The following is a 26,231-nucleotide window of genomic DNA, read 5'->3' as shown; positions in this document are numbered from 1 at the left end:
GCCCGCCATGCCCTTCTGGCTGCCCGCCCCGGGAGCCCTCCTGAGCCTCTCTGCTGGAGTTGGAAGCCAGGAGCAGTGTCCCCTCGGGGTGTCTTTTTTGGTTATTTAAGGGAAAACCAGTGGAGCCGGTTAATTGGTAACTCAGGCAGTCCCTCCCTGACCCCGTGGCCTCTGCCCACGTCTCATGCCCGATGCAGGCAGACTGCGGGCTGGGCCACCACCAACGCGAGAGCCGTTCCCCCTGGGGACGCTCAAGGACTCCCAAGACGGGGTGTTGTTTTTTCAAAAATTATATACTTTTTAATTAAGCTTTTGACTGTGAGATAATCGTGGATTCACACGTCGTTGTAAGACACAGACAGCCCACTCGCCCAGTTTCCCCGGTGGTGACATCTTGCAAATACCTGTCAGCGTCACAGCCGGGATGTTGAGCTGGGCAGTCAATTCAGGACACGTCTGTCACTGGAGGGTCCCCCCTGCCCCTTTCACGTCCACATCCACCTCCCTTTCGCTCCTACCCCGTCCCTAACCCCCAGCAACATCCGATCTGTTCTCCCTCGCTACAGTTTTGTCATATAAGCGTCAAGGATGTCACATAAACGGAATCACGCAGGGGGGACCTGTTGGGGTGGGCTTTCTTCGCTCAGCCTCATTCTTTGAAGCTCTGACTCCTCTGTCGGGTGTGGTGTGAACCAGCTGCCATCCATGTGCATGCTCGCAGGAGAGGTCGGGGCCGTTGGGAACAAGCACTGATTTCTGCATGGACGTGGGTAAACCCCAGGGGTGGATTGCACGTCATGTATTGTGCTGTGTTTATTTTATTTATTTATTTATTTTTTATTAATTTACTTTTTGTGTGTGAGGAAGATCGGCCCTGAGCTAACATCTGCCAATCCTCCTCTTTTTGCTGAGGAAGATCGGCCCCGGGTCAACATCCGTGCCCATCCTTCTCCACTTTACATGGGACGCCTGCCACAGCATGGCCTGACAAGCGGTATGTTGGTGTGCGCCTGGAACCCGAACCGGCGAACCCCGGGCCCCCACAGCAGAGCGCACGCACTTAACTGCTTGCGCCACCGGGCCGGCCCCCTGTGTTTATTTTTAAACCACATTTATTTTTCAAAGAGATTTCCAAATGTCTCACATGGTCTGAGTATGGACTTTCCGACGGTTCCAAACGTTCCTCTTCTGAAGAGGTCCAGGTGGGTTCTGGAAGACCCACCCTCACCTCTGCCTCCGTCGACGCCCAGCGCCTGGCAGTGCCTGTACCTGGCCCAGCCCCCTGCTGGTGCCCAGGAATCTGCTCCAAGTGTAAGCCTGCCACGTGCCACGGATGGGAGCTCGGAGAGGGGGTCCTGCAGTGCAGAGGGGCTCCCCGGGGTGGGGGCGGGGGAGAGGGGCTTCCTCCTCTTGTGCCCTACACTCTCAGGAGGCGGGGGGCTTCCCCCACCCTCAGCACCCACTGCCGCCCTTGGTGATACCCCAGCACATGGGGGAGGGGTGGGTGCAGCCAAGTTGGGGGGGAGTTGTGAGGGGAGGGGGCGGGGGAGGCGGAAGGGAGGTGTGGCCTAGCCCCCAGTGACCTGCACTGTCCTTCCCACGCCCTGTCCTGGCCCCCAACCCAGCCAACCTCACCAGCAGCCTCACATCCTGAGGCCAAGGCCCACGCTGCCTGTGCTTCACAGGGTGCCTTGGGCAGTGGAAGGGGCCACCCGCCACTCCCTGGGCTCCGTGGACACAGCCTGGTGGCTTCTTTGGAGAAGATCCCCCAATCAGAACCGCAGCCCCGCATACCCCTCGTGCCTGGGCCTCCACCATTGGCTCGTCCTTCTGCCTTCAGAGCACAGCAGTGCGGCCGAGAATGTGAGATTGAGTGATTTACTTAGACAGGCACATGTTATGCCCACAAAACCCGCGTTTCTAGCAATTTGCAAAGACACCAAGTCTGTAAAAGAGGGCGGGCCTCAGGTGACATAAAGTACCCGGATCAGCCCCCCAATGTCACCGCGTGAGTCGCTGCCCCCCAGGCCCCATGGGTGGGACAGCGTGTCAACAGGCACTGATCGCTGTTTTCCCAATCGAAGATCAGAAAGTTCGAGGGAGAAGAGGAAATTGGGTCCCAAGGAAGCCATTGGCGCTGGTGTTGGGGGGAGGCCCGCAAGGCAGCATGGGACTGTGGGCTTCCTGGCAAGTGCGTGCCATTATGGCCTGGGGTGGAGGACCATGGCGGGCCACCCACTCGGCCTCCAGAGTTTCTGTAGCTCGTGACATCCAGGTGGCCGGCCATACAGGACTCTGGACATGCTGAGGTGTTTGGAGGTTCTCGGCCGGGACCCACTCTCCGCTCTGATCTCCCATCCCTGCCCAGAGAATTCTCAGAAAGTCCAGTTTAACTTAAACTTCTAGATTTTTCCATGGAAAGTGGAGGTGACTAATTCATTGAAACAAACACCCCAAGTCCCAGGTCACTTTGGCTGAGATTGGCTGTCACGTCCCAGAAAACAACCATCCCGTGACTGGAAGGAAAAGCCAATGCCAGCTTTACTGAGTGGCACCAAGTGGATGGTCGTCCAGGGACTTCTCGGTCCCTGATGCTGCTCAGGACACGTGGACTGTCCTCAACCTTGGTGGCTGAGGCTGAGTTACCCTATAACTCGTCCTTTCCAACATCTGGCTAAAAATTCACGCAGTTGATTCCTCTTAAGAAAGCACAAAGGGTGTTTCTTACTTAAATTATACCAAGTTGAGTTTTATTTAACTGTTCAACTATTTGTGGCAGCCAAAAGCAATGATTAAACAGATTAGCATTCATTAAGCCAGAATCTTGCCAACACTCAGAAACTCTTCACAGGCTGGCAGACGGGCAGGACCCAGAAGGACTCGACCAGGTTTCCTCAAACTCACCGGCCCGGGGCCACGGCCGCATCTAAATGGGCTTGAGAGGGGTGCACCTCGGCACAGTGTAGAAGCACACCGACTCTACTGAAGGAGTTCCTGGGTCAGGGGGTCGACCGCAAGGGGAAGGGGTTGGGGGCGATGACCCTCGTTCCAAGCAGCTGAGGCCACCACGCGCTCCTGTCTGCCGCGGGGTAAGCACAGCAGGCGCGGCCTCCCCACCCCGAGGCCTTCAACTTTCCTTCTGAGCGTGCGCAGGGCGTGGCAGGACCGAGCAGAATCTGCTCCCGGGCGGCAGCACGCACCCCACCACATCCGTGATGAAGGCAAGCAAGAGGACAGCCAGGCCCCACGTGGCAGGCGTGTGTGCAGTGGGCAACATGTGTGTGTACACACAAACATATGCACATGCATGCACGCACACACAGCTGTGTGTACACACACACATGCGTGTACATACGCTCATGCACATGGCACACATATACACATTATCACATATACTCACATGCATATACACACATACATGTGTATGCAATACACATGTACACATACTCCGTACACACATTCATACACACTCTCTTGTATACACAGGCACGTGCACACACTCACACGTATACACACATGCATGAGCACATATGCACACATATACACACAAACATGCACACATGCTCATATGTATACACACATGTATGCACATGCACACACACTGTGTACACACTCACACACATTATGCACATACGTACTCATACGTGTGCACATTCACACAGTATACACACACTGTCACACATGCATACACTCATGCACACATATGCACATGTACACATGTGTGTACAAAACATATACATGTACATACACTCATCACATGGCACACATATACACATTATCACATATACTCTAATGCATATATACACATACATGTGTATGCAATACATATGTACACATACTCTGTACACACATTCATACACACTCTCTTGTATACACACTCAGGCATGTGCACACACTCACGTATACACACAGGCACGCATGAGCACATATGCACACATATATACACACAAACATGCACACATGCTCACGTGTATGCACATACACACACTGTATACACACTCACATATTATGCACATACATACTCATATGTGTGCACATTCACACAGTATACACACAAACACTGTCACACATGCATACACATGCACACATATACACATGTACATATATGTGTACAAAACATACGTGTACGTGCACATGGCACACATATATACATGCTCACGTATACTCACATGTATATATACACATACATGTGTATGCACATGCACGTGTACACATGCATGCATACACACATTCATATACACTCGCACACGTGTATACACACTCATGCATGTGCACACATATGCATGAGCACATATGCACACAATACACAAACATGCATACACATGTATATACACACATATATGCACATACACTCATGCACTGTATACACACTTGCACACATGTACACACGTTATACTTATACATACTCATATGTATGCACATTCACACAGTATACACATACTCTCATGCATGCATACACTCATGTGCACACACATATACATGTGCTCACACACATATATACACATACGTGTATGCATACACATAGCCACACACTCCTGTGTATACACGCTTGCACACATACAATATACACACGTGCCACACATGTACACACGTGCACACACAGATACACACATGCACACACAAATACAGCCCTTTCTCAGACACCAGTCGCTGCACACCGTGGGCTGGGCCACTCTACATCAGGTCCCCATTCACAGAGGCCGTGGACAGTGTGCTGACCAGCCCCCGGCGGTCCCCTGGCCTCTGGCAGCGGTTCCTGATGAGCTTGTAGATGGCGAAGCCAGGGGTGGTGAGGCAGGGCACCCCGGCCACGATGACCACCACGACGTACACCCAGCTCGGGTATGCGACCTTCTGGGATTTGGGAAATTCCTCCTGGGGACAGAGGAACCACAGGATAAGCAGACACAAAGGCAGCCAGCGGGGTCTCCTTCAGGGGGCAAAATGCCCCCGACCCCGGTTTGTCTCACCCTCCCGCCTTGTGGGGAAGGGGAGGGAGACCAAGGCCCCTGACCCCCACATGCCTCCTCACAGGGAATTGACCCCTGGCTCCCCGACCCCGGTGGCCCCTGCATGCTCACATAGGCAGGGTCCCAGACACTGTATATCAGCTCCTCGTTGACCTCGACCACGAAGAAGAACAGGAAGATGATCAGCATGAGCAGCGGGCTGACCACTCTCCACATGACTTGCCAGAAGATGTTGGGCTTGTGGCCGATCATAAACTCGACGTCCTTGTTGAACCTGAGAGGGACAGAGGCCAGAAGGGAGCCATCACCTGGTGGACATCACCAGGCCTTCAATCCCATCAAGGCAGAGGGCGGGCCAGTCTCCCGTGACAGATGAACGGCCACCGTCCTGCAGCACCGCCCTTTCCCTCATCACAGTTCTAGCCACGCTTCCAGCAAAGACACGCCTCCAAGGGAAAATCCCTGTCGGCACAGCGGAAGCCATCTCAGGGGCGTCTGGAGACCTCCGCCGTCCTCCGCCCAGTGCTCCAACTTGTAAACTCCTGTCAGAGGCCTCGTTTTCCTCACACGCCCTGGGCGGGCACTCACACAAAGTCAGGGTCAGTACTGCTGGGGTCGTGGAGGAGGGAGGCCATCCAAGCCGTCCCCCCTCAGCCTCCTCCGCAGGGCAGTGGCCCTGAACCTGGACAGCCCATCATCTCCTGCCTGTCCTATGCTGAACGAACTCTCTTCTGCACAAACGAGTTTATTGCTGTGCAAGTCAGAGGGGAGCGGGCAGAAGGTCAAGGGGAGGTCCAGGACCGCTGGCGAACCAGAGGACGCTTCTGCAAAAGCACAGATGCCAGGCCTTGTAGCAGCAGGCCCCGGGAGCTGTGCTGAGCCCCTCCTGCTCGGCCTGTTCCTCCTGAGGCAGCGTTGCACAGTATGCCCGGGGCCGGGGGCCGGCTTCAAACTGTCCTCGGGCCGTTCACAGGTGGACACGCCTGCTTCACAGCCAGAGCGTGGTGTGCGCCACACCCGTGCGTTTCTGTCTGAACATCCTACCCCAGGATTACTGGTGTTACGCCCAGTGGGTCTGCCATGTACTCCTCAGGCTCCCCCACGGCTGTTTGTGTGGTGTTGCTGAAGTGAGCATCCTGCACACGTGCCCTCACACCCGCGTGCGCTGGGTGATGCAGAACAGGCACCCAGAGTGGGAGCCCCGGCAGGGCTTGGGCACATCTCCTCATTCCATGTTCTTAGATCTGGCAGATTATTTCTGAGGTTGTGGCAAGTCCAGCCCCTGCCAAGAACACGGACATGTTTTCTAGTTCCCACCATCTATGGTAATGGGGCGATGCCCTGAATGTCAGCCAAGGGGACGGCTGCCTGTCTTTGCCTGAGGCTGTGTCTGTCTGCAGAGCACTCTCTCCCCCAAGAAAGGCCCAGAGCACCCCCCACAGGAGCACCTGGCCATGGGCCCCGAGTTGGAGTAAAACACTCAGCTCACTCCCCCTGGGCGGGCGCCCGGCAGGATCTGACAAGGAAGCCCATCACTCACACCAAGATCCCTTCCTGTCCACTCCCCACCCCTCATTCCCAGGGGCTGCTGCTAGCCCGACTGAGACACCGAGCTTCCTTCTGCGTTTCCGGTCCATCTGTTCGCAGTGGCGGCTCCTGGTGTACGAGGCGTAACAGTGCCGTCTATGCGGTGTAGCTGCTTTCCTGGCTCATTGTTTGTCTCTTGACTTTGCTTATGACACTTGGTTATAGCATTTTTAATCACACGGTCAGATGAGAGGTGTCCGTGTTTTCATTTGTGGGAGCTATTTTCTCTCCCCCTCCACCAGGACATGCAGAGTCTCCTCGCTCTGCTGTCAGTGTTTACCATTGTATGTTAGTCTGGAAGCATCTGCAAGCTGGAAGGGGTACAGTTTCTATTGCTCTGGACAAGCATCCACCTGGGATCCACCTCCTCTCCCTCCACTCTTCCAGGTGCCAGGCCCCGCACCCACAACTCTCTCCCACCGAGGGAAACGCACGCAGTCCTGTGTCGCAGGCGCCCGTCTCCCACCCTGCCCTGGACGCGGGACTGCTCACCCCACCATGGGGTTTCCTGTGACCGTCAGATGGGCCGTCCCTCCTACCTGTCCACGCCATACACGTAGACGACAGAGAACATCTCGCAGAAGGCGACGACGAGCAGCGGGATGGAGCCAGCATAGCTGTCCATCAGAGAGAGCCAGTACTGGCCCGAGTTCAGCGTGAAAATGAAGGCGATGAGATAGGCCACTAAGCAGATGAGGCCTGCGGGCCGGACAGGGAGCAGAGCCGCTGTGGACGGAGGCTCCACACCTGCCCCACGGCCGTGATGCCCAGAGGTCACTCTGGAGGATTTGCCCACACGGCCCGGCCCTGCATACCTGTGAGCAGCTCCTTGGGCCACTTTTCGGAGGTGATCTTAAGGTCCTGCAGGGGTACGACCACCCCCTCAATGGTCCCGAACATGGATGAGAGGCCCAGGCAGAAGAGCATGGCGAAGAAGAGCACAGACCACAGCGGGGACACTGGCATCTTGGTGATGGCCTCAGTGAAGACGATGAAGGCCAGCCCGGTGCCCTCCACGCCCTGCAGGGCGGGCAGGCACGTCACCCTCAGCACAGGCTTCCTGGCACCCTGGGCGTGCTCCCCAAGGGTCCCCCTCGGCCCGCTCATGTCCCTCTCCCTTCCTGTCAGTGACCCATCACCAGCACATCCCTGGACAGCTCTCTGCCCGCCAGGCAGCACCGGGCAAGTGTCGGGCTGATCTGAGCAGTGTATGAAGTAACCAGATCTTGTCTTTTAGGCCCAAGTGTAGTTTTTGTTTTTTGTGAGGAAGATTAGCCCTGAGCTAACATCCGTTGCCAATCCCCCTCTTTTTGCTGAGGAAGATTCGCTCTGAGCTAACATCCATGCCCATCTTCCTCTACTTTATATGGGACGCCGCCACAGCGTGGCTTGATAAGCGGTTTGTAGGTCTGCGCCCAGGATCCAAACCCAAGAACCCTGGGCCACCGCAGCGGAGTGCGCGAACTTAACCACTATGCCACTGGGCCGGCCCCCCAAGTGTATTTTTAAAAGCTAAACTATGTTTAGAACCAGGATAGGGAGTGCATTGTCCAGCAGTGGTCAGGGCCCCGAGCTGCCTGGACAGAAACATGAGGCAGACACGTAGGGACCGCCATCTGCTCGCTAACAGGGACCCCCACCCACTGGATGCTTCCTGAGACGCACCCCACAAGGCCCGGGTTAAGAGTGCTGAGTGACTTCAGTGGGGTCTGAGCGAGTCCCTTAAATAGATGCCTTGGACCTGTGACCCGTCCACTAGGCTAGAGCAGGTGGTGAGGCAGGCCATGTGCACAGACGGGCTCGCGGTGCAAAAGCACGAAGTCTCCTCACTGCTGGGCTGACCCTGTGCTGCTGCATCAGGCCCCACGTGGGTCAGCGAGACCTCTGGCACCGGCTCCTCCCTCCTGAGGGGCACAGGGGGTGGGGATGGCTCAGTAGGAACTCAGCTCCTGGGGAAGCTCAGCGTCCACCCAAGGGTCCTTCGCTCCTGTGTCTTTCTGCTTCCGAATCAGAGTGCCGCCCAAGAGGACTGACCTCGGAGAGTAAGGAGTTCATGTCGCAGGTCTGGAACGTCAGCTGCGCGAAGGCTGCGGGGTCTGTGGCATTGCACCACCGCTGCATTTCTTCAAAGTTCTCCTGCGTCACGTTGCCTTCAGGCAGGTCAAACCCATTGATGAGTGTCAGGATGTTCCTGGAAAGAGAGCGAGGCTGACTCTGGCCCTGGGCGGGTGCAAGCCTGGTGGGCTCCTCGGAGGCCAGGCGCACAGGTGGCACAGCGCGTGGGAGTGGGGGATGGGCACTCACGCACTGAAGCAGTCGTCGTAGCGCTCGGTGGCCCGGAAGCCAATGATGGAGTAGATCACGGTGGCTGCGTACACGGACGTGAAGCCGTTGATGATGGACACAATCAATGAATCCATCTCGCAGTTGTTGCTGCGGGTGAGAGCAGCATCTGGTCACCGCAGACCGGGGGACGCCGTGTCCGCCCGGCCCGGCCCGCGTGGGTACACAGTGGAGGACAGACGCAGAGCTTCGCCTGGGAGCCGAGCCTGAGAGGTTCAGCGGCAGGTGTGCTGCAGGGGAGGGCGCGGCCCACCGTTCTTCCACTACGGTGCAGGCCCCGAGCACAAGGTGACCTGAGGGCCTGTCCCCACGCCCCCTGTCCACAGCCACTAGCCCCTCGCTCTTGCCATTCTTAACACTTCACAACGCCACCCCCGCCACAAACCTGGTCGCCCTGGAGACCCCTGAAAGCCCTGGGAACCCCTAAAGCAGCCTTCAACCCCACAGCTGGAGCTGGAGACCCCGTTGTTCAAATCCCTGCTCTGCCAATGTCTGCTCTGGCCTCACCCGGTCAGGACCCATCCCCGGGCCTTGCCCCCCACCAGCTGCAAATGTTTCGAGGAGGTGGCCTGGGCCAGACCCCCACAACCTGTACCCCTTCTCCCACTGGTATCCCCTCCCAGCCTCCCCACCTTGGGGGTCTCGCCTCCTCCCAGCTGAGGACCCCCCCATCTCCACCTGGACACCTAAAGCCACCCTCAGCTCAGCACGCCCAGAACCCCACCCATGACCTCCCCACCCAACCCAGCAGCTCTCCCCCTCCACCATCTGCCGACGCTGACACCATCCTTCCAGAGGCTTCCATCCAAAGCCTAGTCCCTCAGCCCTCCGTAAACGCAAGTCAAACCAGAGTGAGACACCATGTCACAGCCACCAGGGCGGCTAGAACCAAAAAGTCAGATAACAGGTATTGGCGAGGGTGTGGAGAAATTGGGGCCCTGCGACGTGGCTGGTGGGACAGTGACATGAGGCAGCAGCCTTGGAAAACAGCTCCTCAAATGATTAAGCCTGGAGCCACCACGTGACCCAGCAATCCACTCCTAGGCGGACCCAAGAAAAATGAAAACACGTGTCCGCACAAAAGCTTGTGCACAAATGTTCACAGCAGCCAAAAAGTGGAAACAACCCCAGTGTCCGTCGGCAGGTGGGTAGGTGAGCACAATGTGGTCCATCCACACAGTGACCACTCTTCAGCCACGAGAGGAGTGAAGCTACTACACGGATGGGCCTCGAGGACGTTATGCTCAGACACAGAAGGACAAAGCCTATAGGATTCCCCGTCTGTGAAGCATCCAGAAGAGGCAAATCCGTAAAGGGAGAAAGCGGATGACTGTTGCTGGGGGGCGGGGGCGGTGGGGTGGGGGACTGCTGATGGGTCCAGGGTCTCTTTTGGGGTGATGAAAATGTTCTGGAATTCGTGGTGGTAGTTGCACAATCCGTGAATATCCTAAAACCACTGGATTGTGCTCTTCAAGTGGGTGAATCGTACCGTGTGGGAGGTGTCTGAATAAAGCTGGAAGAAAATTCGCCCTCAGCTCCCTCCTGCCCCATCCGCTGGGAAGTGACCCCAGGACTTCACCAGGGCCCTGCTGGCCCCACCCTCTCCTGACCCGTCCCCCACGGCCAGCAGGGCATCTGCAGCCACCCCTCCCACCTGAGTCTATGCTCACACAGCACCTTCTCCAACCCGAGCCTGCTCTGATGGATGAGGCCCCTCCAAGACCCCTCGTCCTGCTCTGCGCTTCTTTCTCTGCATCTTTTATCTCCTACGACCTGACATTTGTTCATCCTGGTGTTCATCTCTCTGCAGAACTCAGATCCCAGGAGGTCGGGTCCCGACGCACCAGGGGGCACACAGTGGTGCTCTGTTAATGCTTGTGGGGGTGAACTGATGCCAACTGCGTTCCTTCCTTCAGAGGCCCCTGGAGTCCTGGATGCTGAGGGGTCACCAGGGGAGGGGCATGGTGGACGGAGGGGAGAGCACCAGGGCTCCTGTCACTGGGGCCGAGGCCAAGGGGAGACAGGATCGGAAACGGGCCTCCCTCGTGGTACCCAGCTCATGAAAGTCCTCACTTCCTCCCTGCCTCTCCCAGCCCTGTCCCCCAGAGTCCAGATGGGACTGGAGCAGTGAAGATGCGGGTCGACACTCGCATGTGAGCTGCACCTTCCCCTGCACGCCTTTTGCTCTTTCCACCTTCACCACAGAATCCCACCAAGTCTGATGGGGAAACTTAGGCACACAGCACTCCAAGCCCTGGTGGAGGCCCCACAACTCCCGACGCCCAGGACCGCGGGACCCTCTCGTGCACACACTCACTGGACAGAGTTGTAACTGGAGAAGGAGATGAGGCCCCCGAAGGCCAGCGAAAAGGAGTAGAAGACCTGGGCGCCCGCATCAAGCCAGTTGACCGGGTTGGCCAGTTCCTGGACCTGCAGGCAAACAGAGACGCTCAGCTGGGCGCTGCAGGACTCGGGCCCCAGGAAACAAGGGGGCGGTCCCGGGAAGAAGCTCGAGCCCCGAGCCAAGGCGCCCAGCCTGGTGACCGCGGAGGCCGCGGGTGGGCAGGTGGTCAGGACAGACGATGCCCCTGCAGGTGGCAGCTGATGCCTCCCCACACGGTGGCTGCCGTCTGTCCGTCCCTGCAGAGCCGCAGTCAAGCAGCCCCTCGCGGGCCCAGCACGCACACTAGCCCCGGGGGAGGCCTGTCCCCCAGCACACCCCCCACCACGGGGTCGGGCGCCCAGGGCAGACAGCGGGACACTCACATTCGGCGTGAAGAGGAAGACGATGCCATTGGTGGCCCCCTTCAGTGTCAGGCCCCGGATGAGGAAGATTGTCAGGACGATGTAGGGCAGCGTCGAGGTGATGTACACGGCCTAGGGACGGGACAAGTGTGGGACGTAGGGGCAGCCAGGCCCACGAGGAGGAAGGGCTGGTCACGCAGGACCCCGCTCCGCCCTCCTCCACGCGTCCCTCAGCCCCAGGCTTCCTGGGGAGGGGCCCTGGCCTCTCTGCCGCTCCCACGGTTCTGGTGGCAGTTGTGGTTGGTGTTGTGACCGTGTAATCGCGGTTGTTTAGCCCCTCCACTAGACACACTGCGTGTATCACTCTTGCATGCTGCTCTCTAAGCACATTTGAGAGCATCCTGGCCAGCACCGAGTGTCTGGCCGCCAGCCTGGGCGATCAGCAAGGCTGGGGGCAGCAGAAGCACCCCAGACAGAGGGCACGCCGGGGCCGTGACCCTCAGAGCTGGTTAAGGGTGTGGCGGCTCAGACGGGGCTCTGTGAGCACCCGTGGCCCACCCGGCCTCACCTTCCCGGTGGTCTCGATCCCACGGATGGTACAAAGGTAGAGCACACTCCAGGCGCAGGTCAGGGAGAGCAGCATCCACCACTGCACAGAGCCCGAGTCGTTGATGGAGGTGGAGATGTTGAGGGTCTCCCGGTACCAGAAGTAGTCCACGGAGGAGCTGCTGGCACACTCCTCCACATAGCCTGGGGGACGGGCCCTCTCACGCTTCAGTGTGTGGTCACAGAGAGTGTGAACCCATGCGGAGGACAGAGCACGGGGAAGAGCCACAGGGAACACGGGCTGTGCTCCTGGGGCACTCATGCTGGGACGTAGCACACACGTGTGCAGGCACGTACATGCACACAGATGTGTGTGCACATGAGGATGCCTTGCACAACTACACACGTGCACACACATACCCCATGTGCGCACACATCCACACTGACCCACATGTACACACAAGCACACCTGCACACTCACATACACACTCGTGCATACATGTATCCATACAAGCCATGCACATGCATGTGGACGCAAGTATGGTGTGCACCCCGGGGCCTCGACTGCCTGCCCCCGCCCTCTTGCCCCTGCTCCAGGCAGGCGGAGCCCCACAGGCCTGGCTGGGAGTCGGTGCCCAGGCAGGAGGCTCAGCCGTGCAGATCACCGGTCTTTGGGGCTCCCTGACCAAGGCCCGTGCCAGGCGACTCTGTTCAGCCTCACATGCTGGCACCACTGTGGGTCCCCGGGTCCTTGCTGCCCCTCCAGGCTCCGGAACTGCACGGAGACCCTGCTAAGAGGGGAGCAGTCTAATCCCAGAAGACCCCACCCCAGCCCTGGAGACAGGGAAAGTGCCCCGAATGGTCCGAGAGCAGCAAGGGCAGCCTGCAGGCAGGGCCTGTCCTCTTCTGACCCCAAGGGGCCCATCTTGGCGGCCTGACCCCAGCACACCTGGAGGGACCCACGCAGTACACCACACCGGCCACTCTTTGCCTGTTAGAAACGGGCAGTTTCTGTCCTGGTGCAGATGTGTGGAGAGCTGCCGTGCTGAGCACACGTGCTCCTGTCCCCCACGGGCCACCGGCAGAGGGTCTGTTCTCCCATCCTCCCTCCCGGGGGGTCTCAGAAGGACCAGATGATGAGGGGTGGACGATCCTGGGCACACGCCCTGGGGAGAAAGAGACTCCGGGGAACGTGGAGGGAGGGGGGCACCACCCTCCATGATGTGGGGAGCAGCGTTCTCTGGAAAGTTCCACACACACCCTGACTGGTGACCTGGAACCCCACACCCAGTGTCCTCGCTCTGAGGCCAGGAGACAGGTCTCTGTGTAATGTGGGGCCCTTGGCCCGCTGCTTCTGAGAGGGCGGCACAGGGCACTGTGGGAGAAACCCCCAGAGAGGGGCCCCCACCGCTCCTTCCTAACGACCTTGGCCCCGCTCCCCTGAGATGCAGCTTGTAAGAGCTTTTCTCTCGCAGGGCGATTTTTTAATGCTCTGTTGCCTTAAATGTGCCCTGGTTTTTCCCAAACCTGAGCTATAACTATTGAAATTTTAGAAAATCAGAGGGCGACAGGTCATGAACCATCAGTCTGCATGTTCAAAGGTGCAGGGCGGCCCCACACAGCCAGCAGATCCCTGACCCTTGACCCCTGACCTCTGCTCCCAGGCTCACCCGTCCGGTTCTCGTTGAGTGGGCACTGGCTCCATGGCAGAGGGTCCTGGAAGGAGTTGAAGAAGTACCACAGGACCCAGGCGATGATGGTGTTGTAGTACAGGCCCACCATGAAGGACACGATCATGGACGTGATGCCTGGGAGGGCATCAGAGCTGGGGTCAGGGGTCAGTGCTGGGGTGGGGGTCAGAGCTGAGGTAGGGGTCAGACCTGGGGTGAGGGGTCACTGCTGGGGTGGGGGTCACTGCTGGGGTCGGGGTCAGACCTGGGGTGGGGGTCAGAGCTGGGGTGGGGGTCAGACCTGGGGTGAGGGATCACTGCTGGGGTGGGGGTCACTGCTGGGGTTGGGGTCAGAGCTGGGGTGAAGGTCACTGCTGGGGTGGGGGTCAGAGCTGGGGTGGGGGTCACTGCTGGGGTGGGGGTCAGACCTGGGGTGGGGGTCAGTGCTGGGGTGGGGGTCAGACCTGGGGGGGGGATCACTGCTGGGGTCGGGGTCAGAGCTGGGGTGAAGGTCACTGCTGGGGTGGGGGGTCACTGCTGGGGTGGGGGGTCACTGCTGGGATGGGGGTCACTGCTGCGGTGGGGGTCAGAGCTGGGAGCCTCCTCACCAATTGTATGTGAGTGGATGGAGGAGTCCGGGAGAGCAGGAGGGCAGCCTTGGTGGTGAGCCCCGCTCCGGGTCCCTTGGGTGCTTGCTGAGCCCTCTCTGGGCAGGAGTGGGGGACCCTGCTCTCCCCCAGTGTCCACACCCTCCCATGCCCCGGGCACCTAGGAACTCGGGACGGCCTCTGCTGCCCAGCTGGTCCCTGGTGGCCAGGAGCAGCCCTGGCCTGGACCCTGCAGCCTACCCTCGCATGAGGTTCTAAGGAAAGGTTTGCAAAGGCCTGTGGGGGGAACAAGCCCTGGAACTTCCTCTCCCTGGAAACGGGCGGGAGGAGGGAAGAGAGCGGCTCTTTCTGCCACTACCAGGCCCCAGGCAGGGGTCCCACCAAGTCGGCACAGACACGCACCTAGGCCCTTCAGGGCCGGGTGGATAGCGCTCCAGACGCCCACGCTCCCCTTCCGCAGCCTCTGCCCAACGGCGAACTCCAGGTACAGCAGGGGGACTCCCTCCACCACCAGCAGAATGAGGAAGGGGATCATAAACGCCCCTGGATGGGGAGAAGGAAGCGATGCAGTCAGCTGACAGTGCCCAGGAGGGCAGAAGGCCACCTCTGGGGACACAGGCATTTGCAGAAATTATCTGCAGAACTTTGCCACAAATACAAACTAGGGCCATCAACAACACCACTGCCCGTGATGGCCACTGGCGTTGCAGAAAACGGTGTTGCCTGCCACAGAAAATTCTAGAGATGAGCAATCAAGGACCAGAGCTTCAAAGTAACAGCAAGACCCCTGGATTGGGGTCAGAGCTAACTCCACGTTCTAGAAGGCCCACTCAGCAGCGGGACACAGGAGAGTCCGTGCTCTCATCTGTGCAAAGTCCATTGTCCTTCAGATGGGTAAGAAATGACTGAAATGGGAGGGCATTTGGAAGTGTTTAGAAAGTGTAGCAATTCCGTGCTGGGGCGGAGCTGGAGCAGGAAGAAGTTGCGCAGGTGGTGAGGGAACCAGGAAGGGGACGATTCCCTGTTGAAACCAAGGTTCATTTTTATGGTTTAAATTGACTAGAATGTTAAGTTCATTCAGGATGCCTTTTAAGTAAACAGAAGATAGAGATGTGCTTACCCTAAAAAGAAAAAGCAACCCACCGTTCCTGTGAGAGTTAGGTTTAATGCTTGGGACCATCCTAAAAGCAAAGGCAGCACCCAGAACGCTGCCGCATGTGGGTCAGTAAACGCAACTGCGTTTCCTCACGACGTCTTTAGATTCTGTCTCTTTAGAGAAACTCAAGCTGGAGGGTGTGGGCTGGCCTCCTCTCCGAGCTCCAGACAGTGGGCACCCGCCCAAAGGGCAGCACTGAGACGTTCGTGCGTTTAAACGTATAGAGACACGCTTGTCATTCTGACAGCTCCCTCTTCTCGCAGGGACCCATGGACTCCCCGCCTCAGTCCTGCGTGGTAAGAGGGGCCACCTGGGCAGACCGCCGCTTGTTGTATGGGGAGACGCTTTGTGCCGCCTCATCAAAGTGGCCAACCCCACAAGCCCATGCCCTTCCTACGGGGTGGTGCACAGCAGCGCTGGGAGGTTAGGAAGGTGTCCGCGGGCTGGGCGGAGCGCGGGGAGGGGCACAGACCAGGGTGAGCCAGCCAGGGGAGGCGTGGAGAGCGCGTGCAACCTGCACTCAAAGGCACGGAAAAGTCAGAGGGGAGAGGCCACGGGAGCCCAGAGTTCAGAGGGCACGTGGGATGTCTGCATCGGGGGTCTTCAGTCTGAGCCTTAGGGACCCTGCTTAGGGACGTGGAGGAGTGTCCTCCAGAATGTTCTGCTGGACGCAGGCACAGTGCAGGGTCTGTCGGCTCTGCTCTCTGATGGACACCAGGGCCCAGCCTGGCACTGAACGGGAGCTCCGTGACCATCTGCTGAGTGGAAATGGCAGGACAGGGTCACGATGCCCGCTGGGGTGGGGGAGCCAGCCTCTGTGGTGAACGTGGTCCCATGTGTGGTGACCCAGGCTCGGCAGTGGAATCCCTTCCCTTCTGTCACAATTCCCCCCGCCGTGTTGTCAGGAGCACGCTGGCGGTTCTACAACGCCCCCCCCCCCGCCCCCCGCCTGGCTTTACTGTAGGAAGGAGGTGAAGGTTAGTGACGGTGAACCAGGTCAGGGGGCCCAGCTGCACCCTTCCGCCCGCCCGCCGCGGGGCCAGCGGGAGATCCGAGGAGGTTCTCCGGTGCACTTAGCGTGGGAGGGTCCTGAGCACAATCTACAGAGATTAGCACAACTGTGGTTACAAAGGTCGTGAACACTCACTCAGGACGATGTTCAACACAGCTGAAACCGGGAGATAAGAATTCAAAACACACTCATGGCTCCAGGACTGCAGCGCAGACTCGGTTCCCAGCCTGACAGGCCCGTGGGCTGGGTTCCCCGGACCCCCGTGAGCCATAATCCCTGACTGGGAGGCCTGGGGGATCCAGCCTTGCACCTGCTGAGTGATGGGGGCCGCCCACGCCTGCCTGCTCCCCCTCACCCTGACGTCCCTGGGTCTCCCGGGGAGGGGCGCCCACGACACTGCACGTCTGGAGCGGTTGCGCAGCCCCAGCCCCTCAGCACGCAGCACCCCCGGCTGCTTGCTCGGGCTCCCATCCCTCTTGCTTCTCCCCGCCCCATCATGTCCCAGGAGCCCAGGAGGAGGCCATCTCCACCTCCATCCCCTCCCTTCCCGGCACACTCCTGCTGTTTGTCCTCCCCTGAATAGCTTACATGCTTCGCTTCCTTCCCCTTCCCTGCCCCGCGCCTCCCCAGCCCGACCACCGACTCCCGCATGGGTCCCTGGTCAAGGCAAGTGTCGGACGCTGAGCCAGAGGTCCTCAGTGGGGTGGCAGTGTGTGTGCATGAGTGTGCGTGTGTGTGCGAGTATGTGTATGCATGGGTGTATGTGAATGCGTGCGTGTCCGCATGTGTGTGAGTGTGTAAATGTATGCACATGTGGGTGCGAGTATGTGGTGGGTGGGCGTCCACATGTATGTGCATGCCTGCGTGTAAGTGCATGCATGTATGTGTGTCCTTGTGCGTGTGCATGCGTGGGTGTATGTGAACGTGGCTGCATTGTGAGTGCATGTCCATGTGTATGTGCATGCCCGAGCCTGTGTGTGAGAGAGAGAGAGAGAGAGAGAGACTCTGAGGGGCATGGGAAGGCAGGGGCAATCTCGCCAGCGGGCTCCACGTGTGCTGCTGGGTTGACTCCCTCGGCTTCCCTCTTTCTTTCTCCTCCCTCAGTCCATCCCTCTGTCTGTCTATCCACGGTGCCCTCACCGGCTGGGACTAACAGGCCCCCTGGAGCCCAGGGGCACCTCCTCTGCCCCGTGGGCTGTCCTCTGTCCTGGGTCTCCACCCCAGGACAGAGATAGGTCTCCCTGGTGCTGCGGCTGCGGCTGCGATGGGGCTGAGGGTCTGGCACCCCAGGAAAGCCGGGCCTGTGGGCCACAGGGAATGGGGAACTTAACGTGACAAGGAGGTAACAGCACAGAGCAGTTGTGACCCACCAGCCGCCTCACGGGAGGGCAGCCCCGGATCCTTGCTCTCCCAGATCAGCGGGTGCTGAGCTCCCGGAGTCCCCTCTCAAGAAACTCCAGCAATGCCAAGGGGTCTTTACAAATCAAGCCTGGGAACATGAACCTTTCCCTTTTACACCCGCTGCTTCTCACTGTGGGTGGAGGTGTAGGAAGGAGGGAAGGACAGACAGGGAGGGCTGCAAGTCTCAGGGAGGGAGGAAAGCATGGAGGGCGCCCAGGCGGGTTCCAAAGGTCCCCGGAGCCGAGCCTCCCAGCGCTGCCCCGGGAGCTGGGGATGTGTGCTCTTGCACACCGATGCACACTCATGGCGGGACGAGGTGGAAATACCCCACAGGAGAAAGACAGCTGGCACAGAAGTGCAGATCTTTCTCTCTTTGAGAAATTAGGAAACAAGGGGGAGGGAGGAGGAAGAGGACGTGGGGGTAGAGATGCGTGCTTCTGAGGCCGGTCTGAGCCTCCGTGTGTCTCTCGCCCGCACGTGGCTGTTTGGCACAGAGTAAAAGCCGGAGGAAAATGTGCTGAATCGGTAGGCACAGGGCTAGGACCAAGAGAGAAATGCAGCCCCTGGAACCAGCCTGGAGAGAAGCCTGGAGACAGCAGTGGGGGGATGGGGGACACTGCCTCCTCTGGGCTCCCCCAACCCCGCACACCAGCTCTCCCAGCTGCGCAGTCACTGCGAGGATGAGATGGGGTAACGTGGGCACCAAGTATTGGGAGTGGTGCCTGTGGGACAGACTGGGGTGGGGGCGACATGCGTGGAGAGAGAACGCACTTTCACCGACGTGCAGGCTCTCCGGCATGGTGCACATGCAGAACTCTCGGCGAGGACCGTCTAGTCCCCAGGACGTGGGGGTATGGCCGGGGGTGCCCCCCCAGTCCTCCTGCTGTTTCCTGAAGGCCGACTGAGGTGGCTGCTGTCCCCTCACCTGCAGCCTTCCCTGCTGCCCACGTCCAGACTCACAGCCCACGCTGAGCCACCACGAGACATGTGCCCACGCGACAGCCCTGAGCGCCACAGAGCCAGTGCTCGGGAGGGAGAGGGTGGTGCTGGCAGGTCCTGCCCTCCCACATCTGGCACACCCTGCTGGCCCCCGGGCTCAGTCCTTTCAGACTGGCTGTCTCTGACCCAGTCGGCACCCGGCAGACTGACCAGAAATGCATGTGGTTCTCCCACGCCAAGGAACACAAGAGCCCCAAGCCTGTGGTGTCGCCTGTGATCACAGCAGCTAGTGGGGGAGGAACAGAGAGGGGGCCCAGGGCCGGGGCAGCTTGTCCAGGGTCTGGAGGTGGGACCTATAGTGGGACCACCCTCAGACCCGGGCACAAGGGTCCCTTCCTGCACTTCTGAGGGCCCTGTGCTGCCTTCCCCACCTGAAGCCTGCCCCCTGGAGCCCATGCCCAGGCGCCTTCCAGGTCACACTCAGGGAATCAGGGTCCAGAACGCTCCAGCCAAATGGGCCAAGTCATCGATTCATCGGGCCTGTGCAGCCCCTTCCCCAGTCTCCCAAGGGAGCAACCAGCTGGTGTGCCCCCTGGGTTGTGAGTCGGTGGGACCCGCCACGATGGCTGTGGAGGCGGATGTGGACAAGGTTTGGGTGTGGGGGCTGGGGAGCCACACATGCACTGTGAGCACATCTCCTGGAAATGCAGAGGCAGCTGGGGAGGGCGGCAGCGGGGCAGGTGGAAATCTAAACTGAAGCGTGGCCTTCCAGACTGCGGACTCTCGGTGTGGGGACACTCCTTGCTCGTTTGTTGACCTGATTTAGAACTGCGAACATGCAGACCTGCAGCAGGTGGGCCAGGAACGCTTCCCCGGGAACGGCGGGAACAGGGGGAGTTCACTGGCCGCGTGGCGGGGGCACAGAAATAACCGAGGAGCCGAGTCTCCCTGGCCAAGGAGAGAGCCTTGTGTTTGTGCTCTCAAACTCAGCCTGGTGTTTGAGCTCTCAAAGGAGGAAACCCTGACCCGTGGCTGTGAGGAGGGGGTGGCGTGGGCATCCCACTGCCCGGAGGACGGGTCGGGGGGCGTTTGGGAGAACTGATGGAGAGGGAAGACAGAAGTTCCTAACCCGGGCGGCCCTGCCCAGGCCAGGGCTGCGCCCTCTCTCGCACAGTCCCCTCTCACACCTCTCCTGGCCCCTAGAAAAGCCAGATTTCTCCTTAAACCAGAGTGACGATGGCACTTTCCCATTCCCAGACCCGTGCCCATTCCTGCCGCAGCCCCTTCCCAGCTTCGGCTGTGCGAGCCTCTGCCTGGTGCCCACAAGGCCGGCTCTGGGTCAGGGCGCTGGTGACTGTGCCAGTTTCCCTTTTGTGGTGAGGCTGTGACAGTGGATACGCCTGAGGGTGCACTGTCCCTCACTGGGTCACAGATGTTTGCTGTTTGTCGGTAAACACACAAAACCTCAGAAAGAAGCAAAAGCAGGCGGGCCCAGGCTGGGCAGGCCCACTGTCCACCTGCCCCGCTCGTCACAGAGATGCCGGGCCCAGGGAGAGCTCCAGGTCTCCAGCCTCCTACGTGGCCACACATCATGCAGAAGAAGGGGCTTTTCGTGTGTGTGCGTGCACATGGCCACATGCCCAAAATAAACATGCAACATGTTGCTGACGGCTGAATCTAAGTCATGGGAATAGGGTCTGTACTGGAGTTTCCTCCACTTTTCTGAATTTTATTTTTTTCATAATACAAAGTTAAAAATAAAGTAAATGATCACTTGTTTTTACTTTTTGAATTACCCCAAACTCCTGGAAATAATTGGAGACAAATTAAGTTTCCACCAAACCAAGACTCGTCATTGGGGTCCTCAAATGTGTCACTTTCTTTTCAAGTGACACAACCGCTCCCCTCCCCCATAGCTGGGGCTCGGGGTGGGGAACGTCCGCATGAGGGGTCACCAGCCACCGGCCACCTTGTCACCATTCTCAGTGACTGTCTCCTGGGCTTGGAAGTCAAGACGCTCAGCTCCTGACCTGAGAGCAGACCCGGGGGACGGAGGACAGTGGGGAGGCCCCCAGGAGGGCACAGATGGACAGGGAGAGGAATGGGCGGCCTGGACTGGACAGACGGTGAGCCACCAGGGCGGTCCTGCCGAGCTGGGAGGTGGCAGCCTCGCCCAGGATGTCAGGGGCTGCACCGCCCCCCCGCCTCCCCACCTCGCCTGCTAGAGCCCATGGATTGAGGACCCCCACACTTTGTTGTCTGTCCCAGGGACCCAGGGTCGGCCCCCCTTCCCTGGGGTGATGCAGATGCTCCTGTCCTCAGTGTCTGGAGGCAACGTTCCCGTGCTGCCCCCTTGGGCTCATGGTGAGTGTGTGGCTGCACCCCGAGAACCCCCATTTCCCGTGGGTGAATTCTTCTCAGTAAAGGGGCCCCGCGGCTCTCTGGGAATTTTCGGTCTCCGTCATTGTCCTGGTCGGTTGCACTGAGGACTTTGAAGTCCCTTCAGCATGTTCCTGGACATCCTCCCCAGCTCTGGTACTCCCAGTCCCTCTCTTCTCAGGGGGCCCCAAAAAGTGGGTCCATCATGTGTGGCCGGGGGCCCCAGCACAGGGGGCGTGCCCGGCCCCTCCTCCCTCTCCAGCGGGCTCCTTCCACGCCCTGGGGGAGGAAATCCCTGCTGTGCTGGGCTTCCCCTTAGAACTAGCCGGTGCACTGGGCACTGCCGCTGGAGTTGCAGAGGACGCTGGGCCCCTCCCCCAGGACGGCCCCCGCAGTGGGGGGCCTGACCAGGAGGTTCCAGAGGGAAGGGGCAGCCGGGCTCCCTGGGGCAGCTGGGAGACGGAACTCAGTGGCCCTACCGCTGGGCATCCCAACCTCGCAGGCCCCAGGGTCCCCAGCCCCACCCTCTCCCCCCAGCGCAGAGACAGCGGCAACCAGCCGGGAGGTGCAGGCTGGACCAGAGGCGGGTAATACACAGCCTCCCAGACATTCTCGAGCCCGGGGTGGTGCAGAGTCACAGGTTCCCCGGGGGGCGACCGCGTCTGCTGTTCTCAGGGACACTTTAGGTCACAAAGCCCGGATGAGAGTCAGCAGGTCTTCAGAGTTAGAAAGAAAACGATGCCTCCTAACTCGCATCACTAGAGAGCGAACAACCTTTAAAAGCCCGAAACCTGTCTACCAGGAGAGTCCCCAGAGTGTCCAGCCAGCTCTGCGGGCTGGGGGCCCAGGGGAGACAGAAGCCCTGGACGCGTGGGGGCCAAGGGGACCACGGGTATGACCTCCATCCCTGCAGTCGTGGACATGGGAGGATGGGAGGAGGGACAAGGCTGTGGGGGCTCTGTAGCTGGGGTGAGGGGGCGACCTCTGCCATGCAAGGAGACCCTGGGCTCCAGGCAAGACCCTCAGTGGCCTCTGGAGGTGGCTGGTCATGGGGGAGCAGCTCCCCCGCCTCTGGCCTGTGTGCCGTGGGTCAGGAACCGGCCACGTGTCCCACTGTGGGCCACCTGCTCCTGGCCCGGCTCCCTCCTCTGTCCATCAGGGAGTGTGCTGCCTGCCTGTGCGGTTAGGACGTGACATGATGCACAGGGAGGACTCGGCCCGGTGCCCGTGGTGGATGTGCAGAGGGCTGGCCCTACTGCCCCTCGTGCCAGTACCTTTCATGCTCCACCCGGAGGAGTGGCTGGTTCCTCTCCCCCCAACACCCAGGTCCCTCTGTCCTCTGGGAACAGGGCAGGGATCCCGGGTCCTGGAGCGCGGGTGGCACACGGCCTCCCGGAGCCTGACACGCCAGCATTGGACATGCGGGCCCGGGCAGTGGGCCTCTGTTGCCAACCCCTGTGGCCAGGGACGGGGTGCAGATATCAGCGCCCAGGCCACCCGGCCCAGGCCCGCCTCTGCCCAGCCCTGCCCTCGGTGCGAACTCGGGGGCTCAAGTCTGCAGTGAAGACGACCCCCGGGTGGAAGGCGCAGGTGTGCGCCTGCCCTGCCTGCAGCCCCCGGCCCCCCAGACTCCTCCCCTCTGTGGAGGGGATGCTGGGGTCCAGGGGGGCGTCAGTGTGGCTCAGCCCCATCCCCCGCCCTTGCCCTCTGCCCGGGCCTACCTCCGCCGTGGCTCTGGCACAGGTAGGGGAAGCGCCACACATTGCCCAGGCCCACGCAGAAGCCCACGCAGGTGAGCATGTACTGGGCCTTGTTGTCCCATTTGGGCCGCGAGCTGGCCTCCTGCTCCTCGATGCGCTCCAGCTCCGCCAGGGACGGGATCCGGTCCTCCAGGCCTGGGTTGGGCAGCACGAGCCTCATCATGGGGGTCGCTGGGCGGGTCCCTCGTCGCCACAGCAGGCCAGGAGCTGGAGCGCAAGTGGCCACGGCCCAGAGCCCCAGCACTTTATAGGGAACCTTTGGTACCTCACCCCAAGCACCTGGGCCTACAGTCAGCGTCAGCAGATCTGGAGGGCGAGTCCGCGGACTGTTAATGCCTTATCTGCAGAGGCGCCGCCGCCCGACCCTCGGAGCCTGCTCAGCCTGCGCTGCTGCCGGCCCCTCCCCCTGTGCAAACACAGACCGGATGTCTCACAGGTGAGCCGCCCCCCAGCTCCAAGCCCTGCATGTGGGCCGAGGGCCAGACTCTGGGGAGGAGGGACCCGGGGCAGAAGGACCGTATCCGACAGCCCCCAATGGCCCTGCCTGGCTCTGCAGGATGCTAGCTCTCCCCCAGACACGCAGCCTCCAGACCCTCCGAGGCTCCGTCCACTGGCCACACCCCACCCCATCTGCAGGAGGAGGCCGAGGAGGGGCCCCCTTTCCCAAACTCTCTCTGCCAACAGGCTGAGAGCTGGGACGTCCCTGACCTCTCCCAGTCCAGGGACACTAGTGGAGCCCTGGGTCCTGGGAGCAGCCCACTGCCCTGTTCACTCTGAGCTTTCTGCTGTCTGGATCCCTCCTGGCCTGAGCTCTGGACTCTAAACAGCTCCTCAGAGACCCTCGAGGTCCCACTAGCATGGGGGTAACCAGAGGTGCTTCAGACTTGGGGGCCTCCAGGCTGGGCCCTTTGGACCCAGAACGGCCTCCAGGGTGCTTGTCCCCGTGGGCTCTCCAGGGTTCCGGGAGTGGACTGTCCCCAGAGCCATCGCCCTGCTGCCTCCCAGGCTCTCCCCACAGCTCCAGGAGTGGACTGTCCCCAGAGCCTGTCCTGGAGGCTGGGGGACAAGGAGAGACCCCACGTGGGGGTTATGTCTGAATGGAGACCCAGAGCAAAAGGGGTTTTCCAGCGTGGTTTCTGGTCCTGATCCTGAGCTCAGCGACCCCACCCGCCCGCCACCTTCCCATGGGCTAGTGACCATGCACCCCCAACCAACTGAGGGGCCTTTTCCCAGCCTCCATCCAGTCTTCGGGGTCAACCTTTGGGACTGCCTGGGCTCCACAGCCCTCCCCATCCTCCCCACCCCGTGGCCTTCCCAGAAGGACAGACTCTGTCATCCTGTCTCTTGGCTTATCCATCTCATCAGCAGCTGTGCTGCTGGGGGGTGACGTCCCCGAGGCTGGGCTCTGTCTGCCCCCAGGACCCCCACCCCACACAACTGGTTCACACCCATGTCCACTGAATAATCCAGGGAAGGAGGGTGGCGGTCACTTGGGGTGAGTGAGTTCAGGAGCCCAACATTTGTCCCCGAACAAGAGGGAAACTGGGGAGCCTGGGGCCCAAAAGGAAGCGATTGGGTGTGCATTTAGGGACGTCTGTCCTGAGACAGACAGACTGGAGGGCAGGACGGGCCTGGGGGAGGCCACCGCAGAGAGAGAAAGACAGAGAGAGAGAGATAGAGACAGAGAGATAGAAAGATAGACAGAGGGAGATAGAGAGATACAGAGCGATAGAAAGACAGAGAGATAGAGAGAGACAGAGAGATAGAAAGAGAGAGAGACAGAGACAGAGAGAGACAGGCAGCAGAGAGAAAGAGAGAGAGACAGAGAGGAGGGAGGGAGGAGGGAGCCACAGGCTGGCCCAGGCCTGGTGGTGGGGACAGGAGAGGCAGACGGTCTGGAGACAGGAAGGAGGGGTTGCCAGGACCCCAAGGCCCAGCAAGGGAGGAGTCTGGAGTGGGGTTCCGTGCTGGATGTGTGCAGTGTGAGGCCCCCACCCCCCAGGAGTCAGAGGCACGGAATCCAGGTGTGTGTGGGGGGGGGTCCCCGCCCCACCGCAGGCCACGCCTGGGCTCCACAGTGGACTGTGCCAGGGGCTTCCTCCTGGCCGCTCCCTCTGGAAGTTTCCCCAGAGGAAGCCGGGAGTGGCAGGAAGCCGGACTTGGACCCACGTTCTGTGGACTTGGACCCACGTTCTGTGGACTTGGACCCACATTCCCTGGAGCAGCTGAGCCTCCCGAAGCCCTAGCTCCACCGCTCCTCAGTGCCCTGAGACCCAGTGTCCTCATTTGTAAAACACAGTGGTAATGTGGAGCTCCGCGGCTGTGTTCTGAGAAAATACCAGAGACGGCACCTGGCAGACAGAAGGCCTAGTGCCCAAGGGTGGAGCCCAGGTGGGGCAGGGTCCCGGCCACAAGGACCACGGGGGCTGCTGCCCACTCAGTCAAGGTCTCAGAGTTAGCTCTGGCCTGACACCAGGCCCGAGGCCCCCTCCTCACGCGTCTCTTCCTTCGCGCTCCCCGTGACAACTTTTATCACGAAAGAAACACACGCTCGACAAAGAGAAGGGAGAGTGTTCAACCCGCAGCTGGAGACGAGCACTGACGGTTGTCTCCTGGATCTGTGGTCGCACAAACATGCTTGTACGTGAGACACACACTCACTGCACGAAATTACCGTCCGCGACATTGGTACTTAACGTTATGATCGAGAATTCTCCTTTCCTTAAATTTTAATATTTTTAACTAAATTTAAATTTTTACTTACTATATTTGTTAATTTTTTATTAAATTTTCTTTCAAGGATCTTTTTTGATGTGGGACATTACGAGTACTCAGTGTGTTGGGTACACTATAATTTATACAGAAAACTTCCCTAACATGAGGTTTCATTTTTCCCCATTGTAAATGTTGCTGTGGTAAATGTATTTGAACACATGTCTTTCTGTGACTGTCTTACAGGTGGATGAATTTTCATAAAGCAGGCATATCCACGTAACAATCGCCCAGATCAAGAGAGAGAACATTCCAGAACCCAGAGGCCACTGATCCCTCCCAGGCAACACCCATCCTCCCAAGGTGCTCACGCGGCTGGCTCCCTCCCCCTCAGGTCCAGGTC

At 59.6% G+C, this 26,231-nt stretch overlaps 1 protein-coding gene across 1 annotated transcript; it reads right to left on the bottom strand.

The window, feature by feature from the left end:
- Positions 1-4,339: 4,339 nt before the first annotated feature.
- On the bottom strand, positions 4,340-23,338 carry SLC6A19 (solute carrier family 6 member 19). Its single transcript, XM_087443090.1, has 12 exons — positions 23,078-23,338; positions 14,872-15,012; positions 13,862-13,999; positions 12,214-12,395; positions 11,667-11,777; positions 11,218-11,330; positions 8,862-8,990; positions 8,592-8,748; positions 7,373-7,577; positions 7,097-7,256; positions 5,082-5,244; positions 4,340-4,875 (listed from the first exon to the last, which is right to left on the bottom strand). Exons 1-12 carry the CDS (start codon positions 23,277-23,279, stop codon positions 4,675-4,677), a joined length of 1,902 nt encoding a protein of 633 aa, XP_087299216.1. The 5' UTR covers positions 23,280-23,338; the 3' UTR covers positions 4,340-4,674.
- Between the last annotated feature and the right edge of the window lie 2,893 nt (positions 23,339-26,231).

This window comes from Ceratotherium simum, chromosome 18, assembly GCF_057802395.1.
Source record: "Ceratotherium simum simum isolate JZ-2026a chromosome 18, ASM5780239v1, whole genome shotgun sequence".
NCBI classification, from domain to species: Eukaryota; Metazoa; Chordata; class Mammalia; order Perissodactyla; family Rhinocerotidae; genus Ceratotherium; species Ceratotherium simum.
Note: the sequence above shows the minus strand (reverse complement) of the source record. Positions and strands in the feature narration are given on the sequence as shown.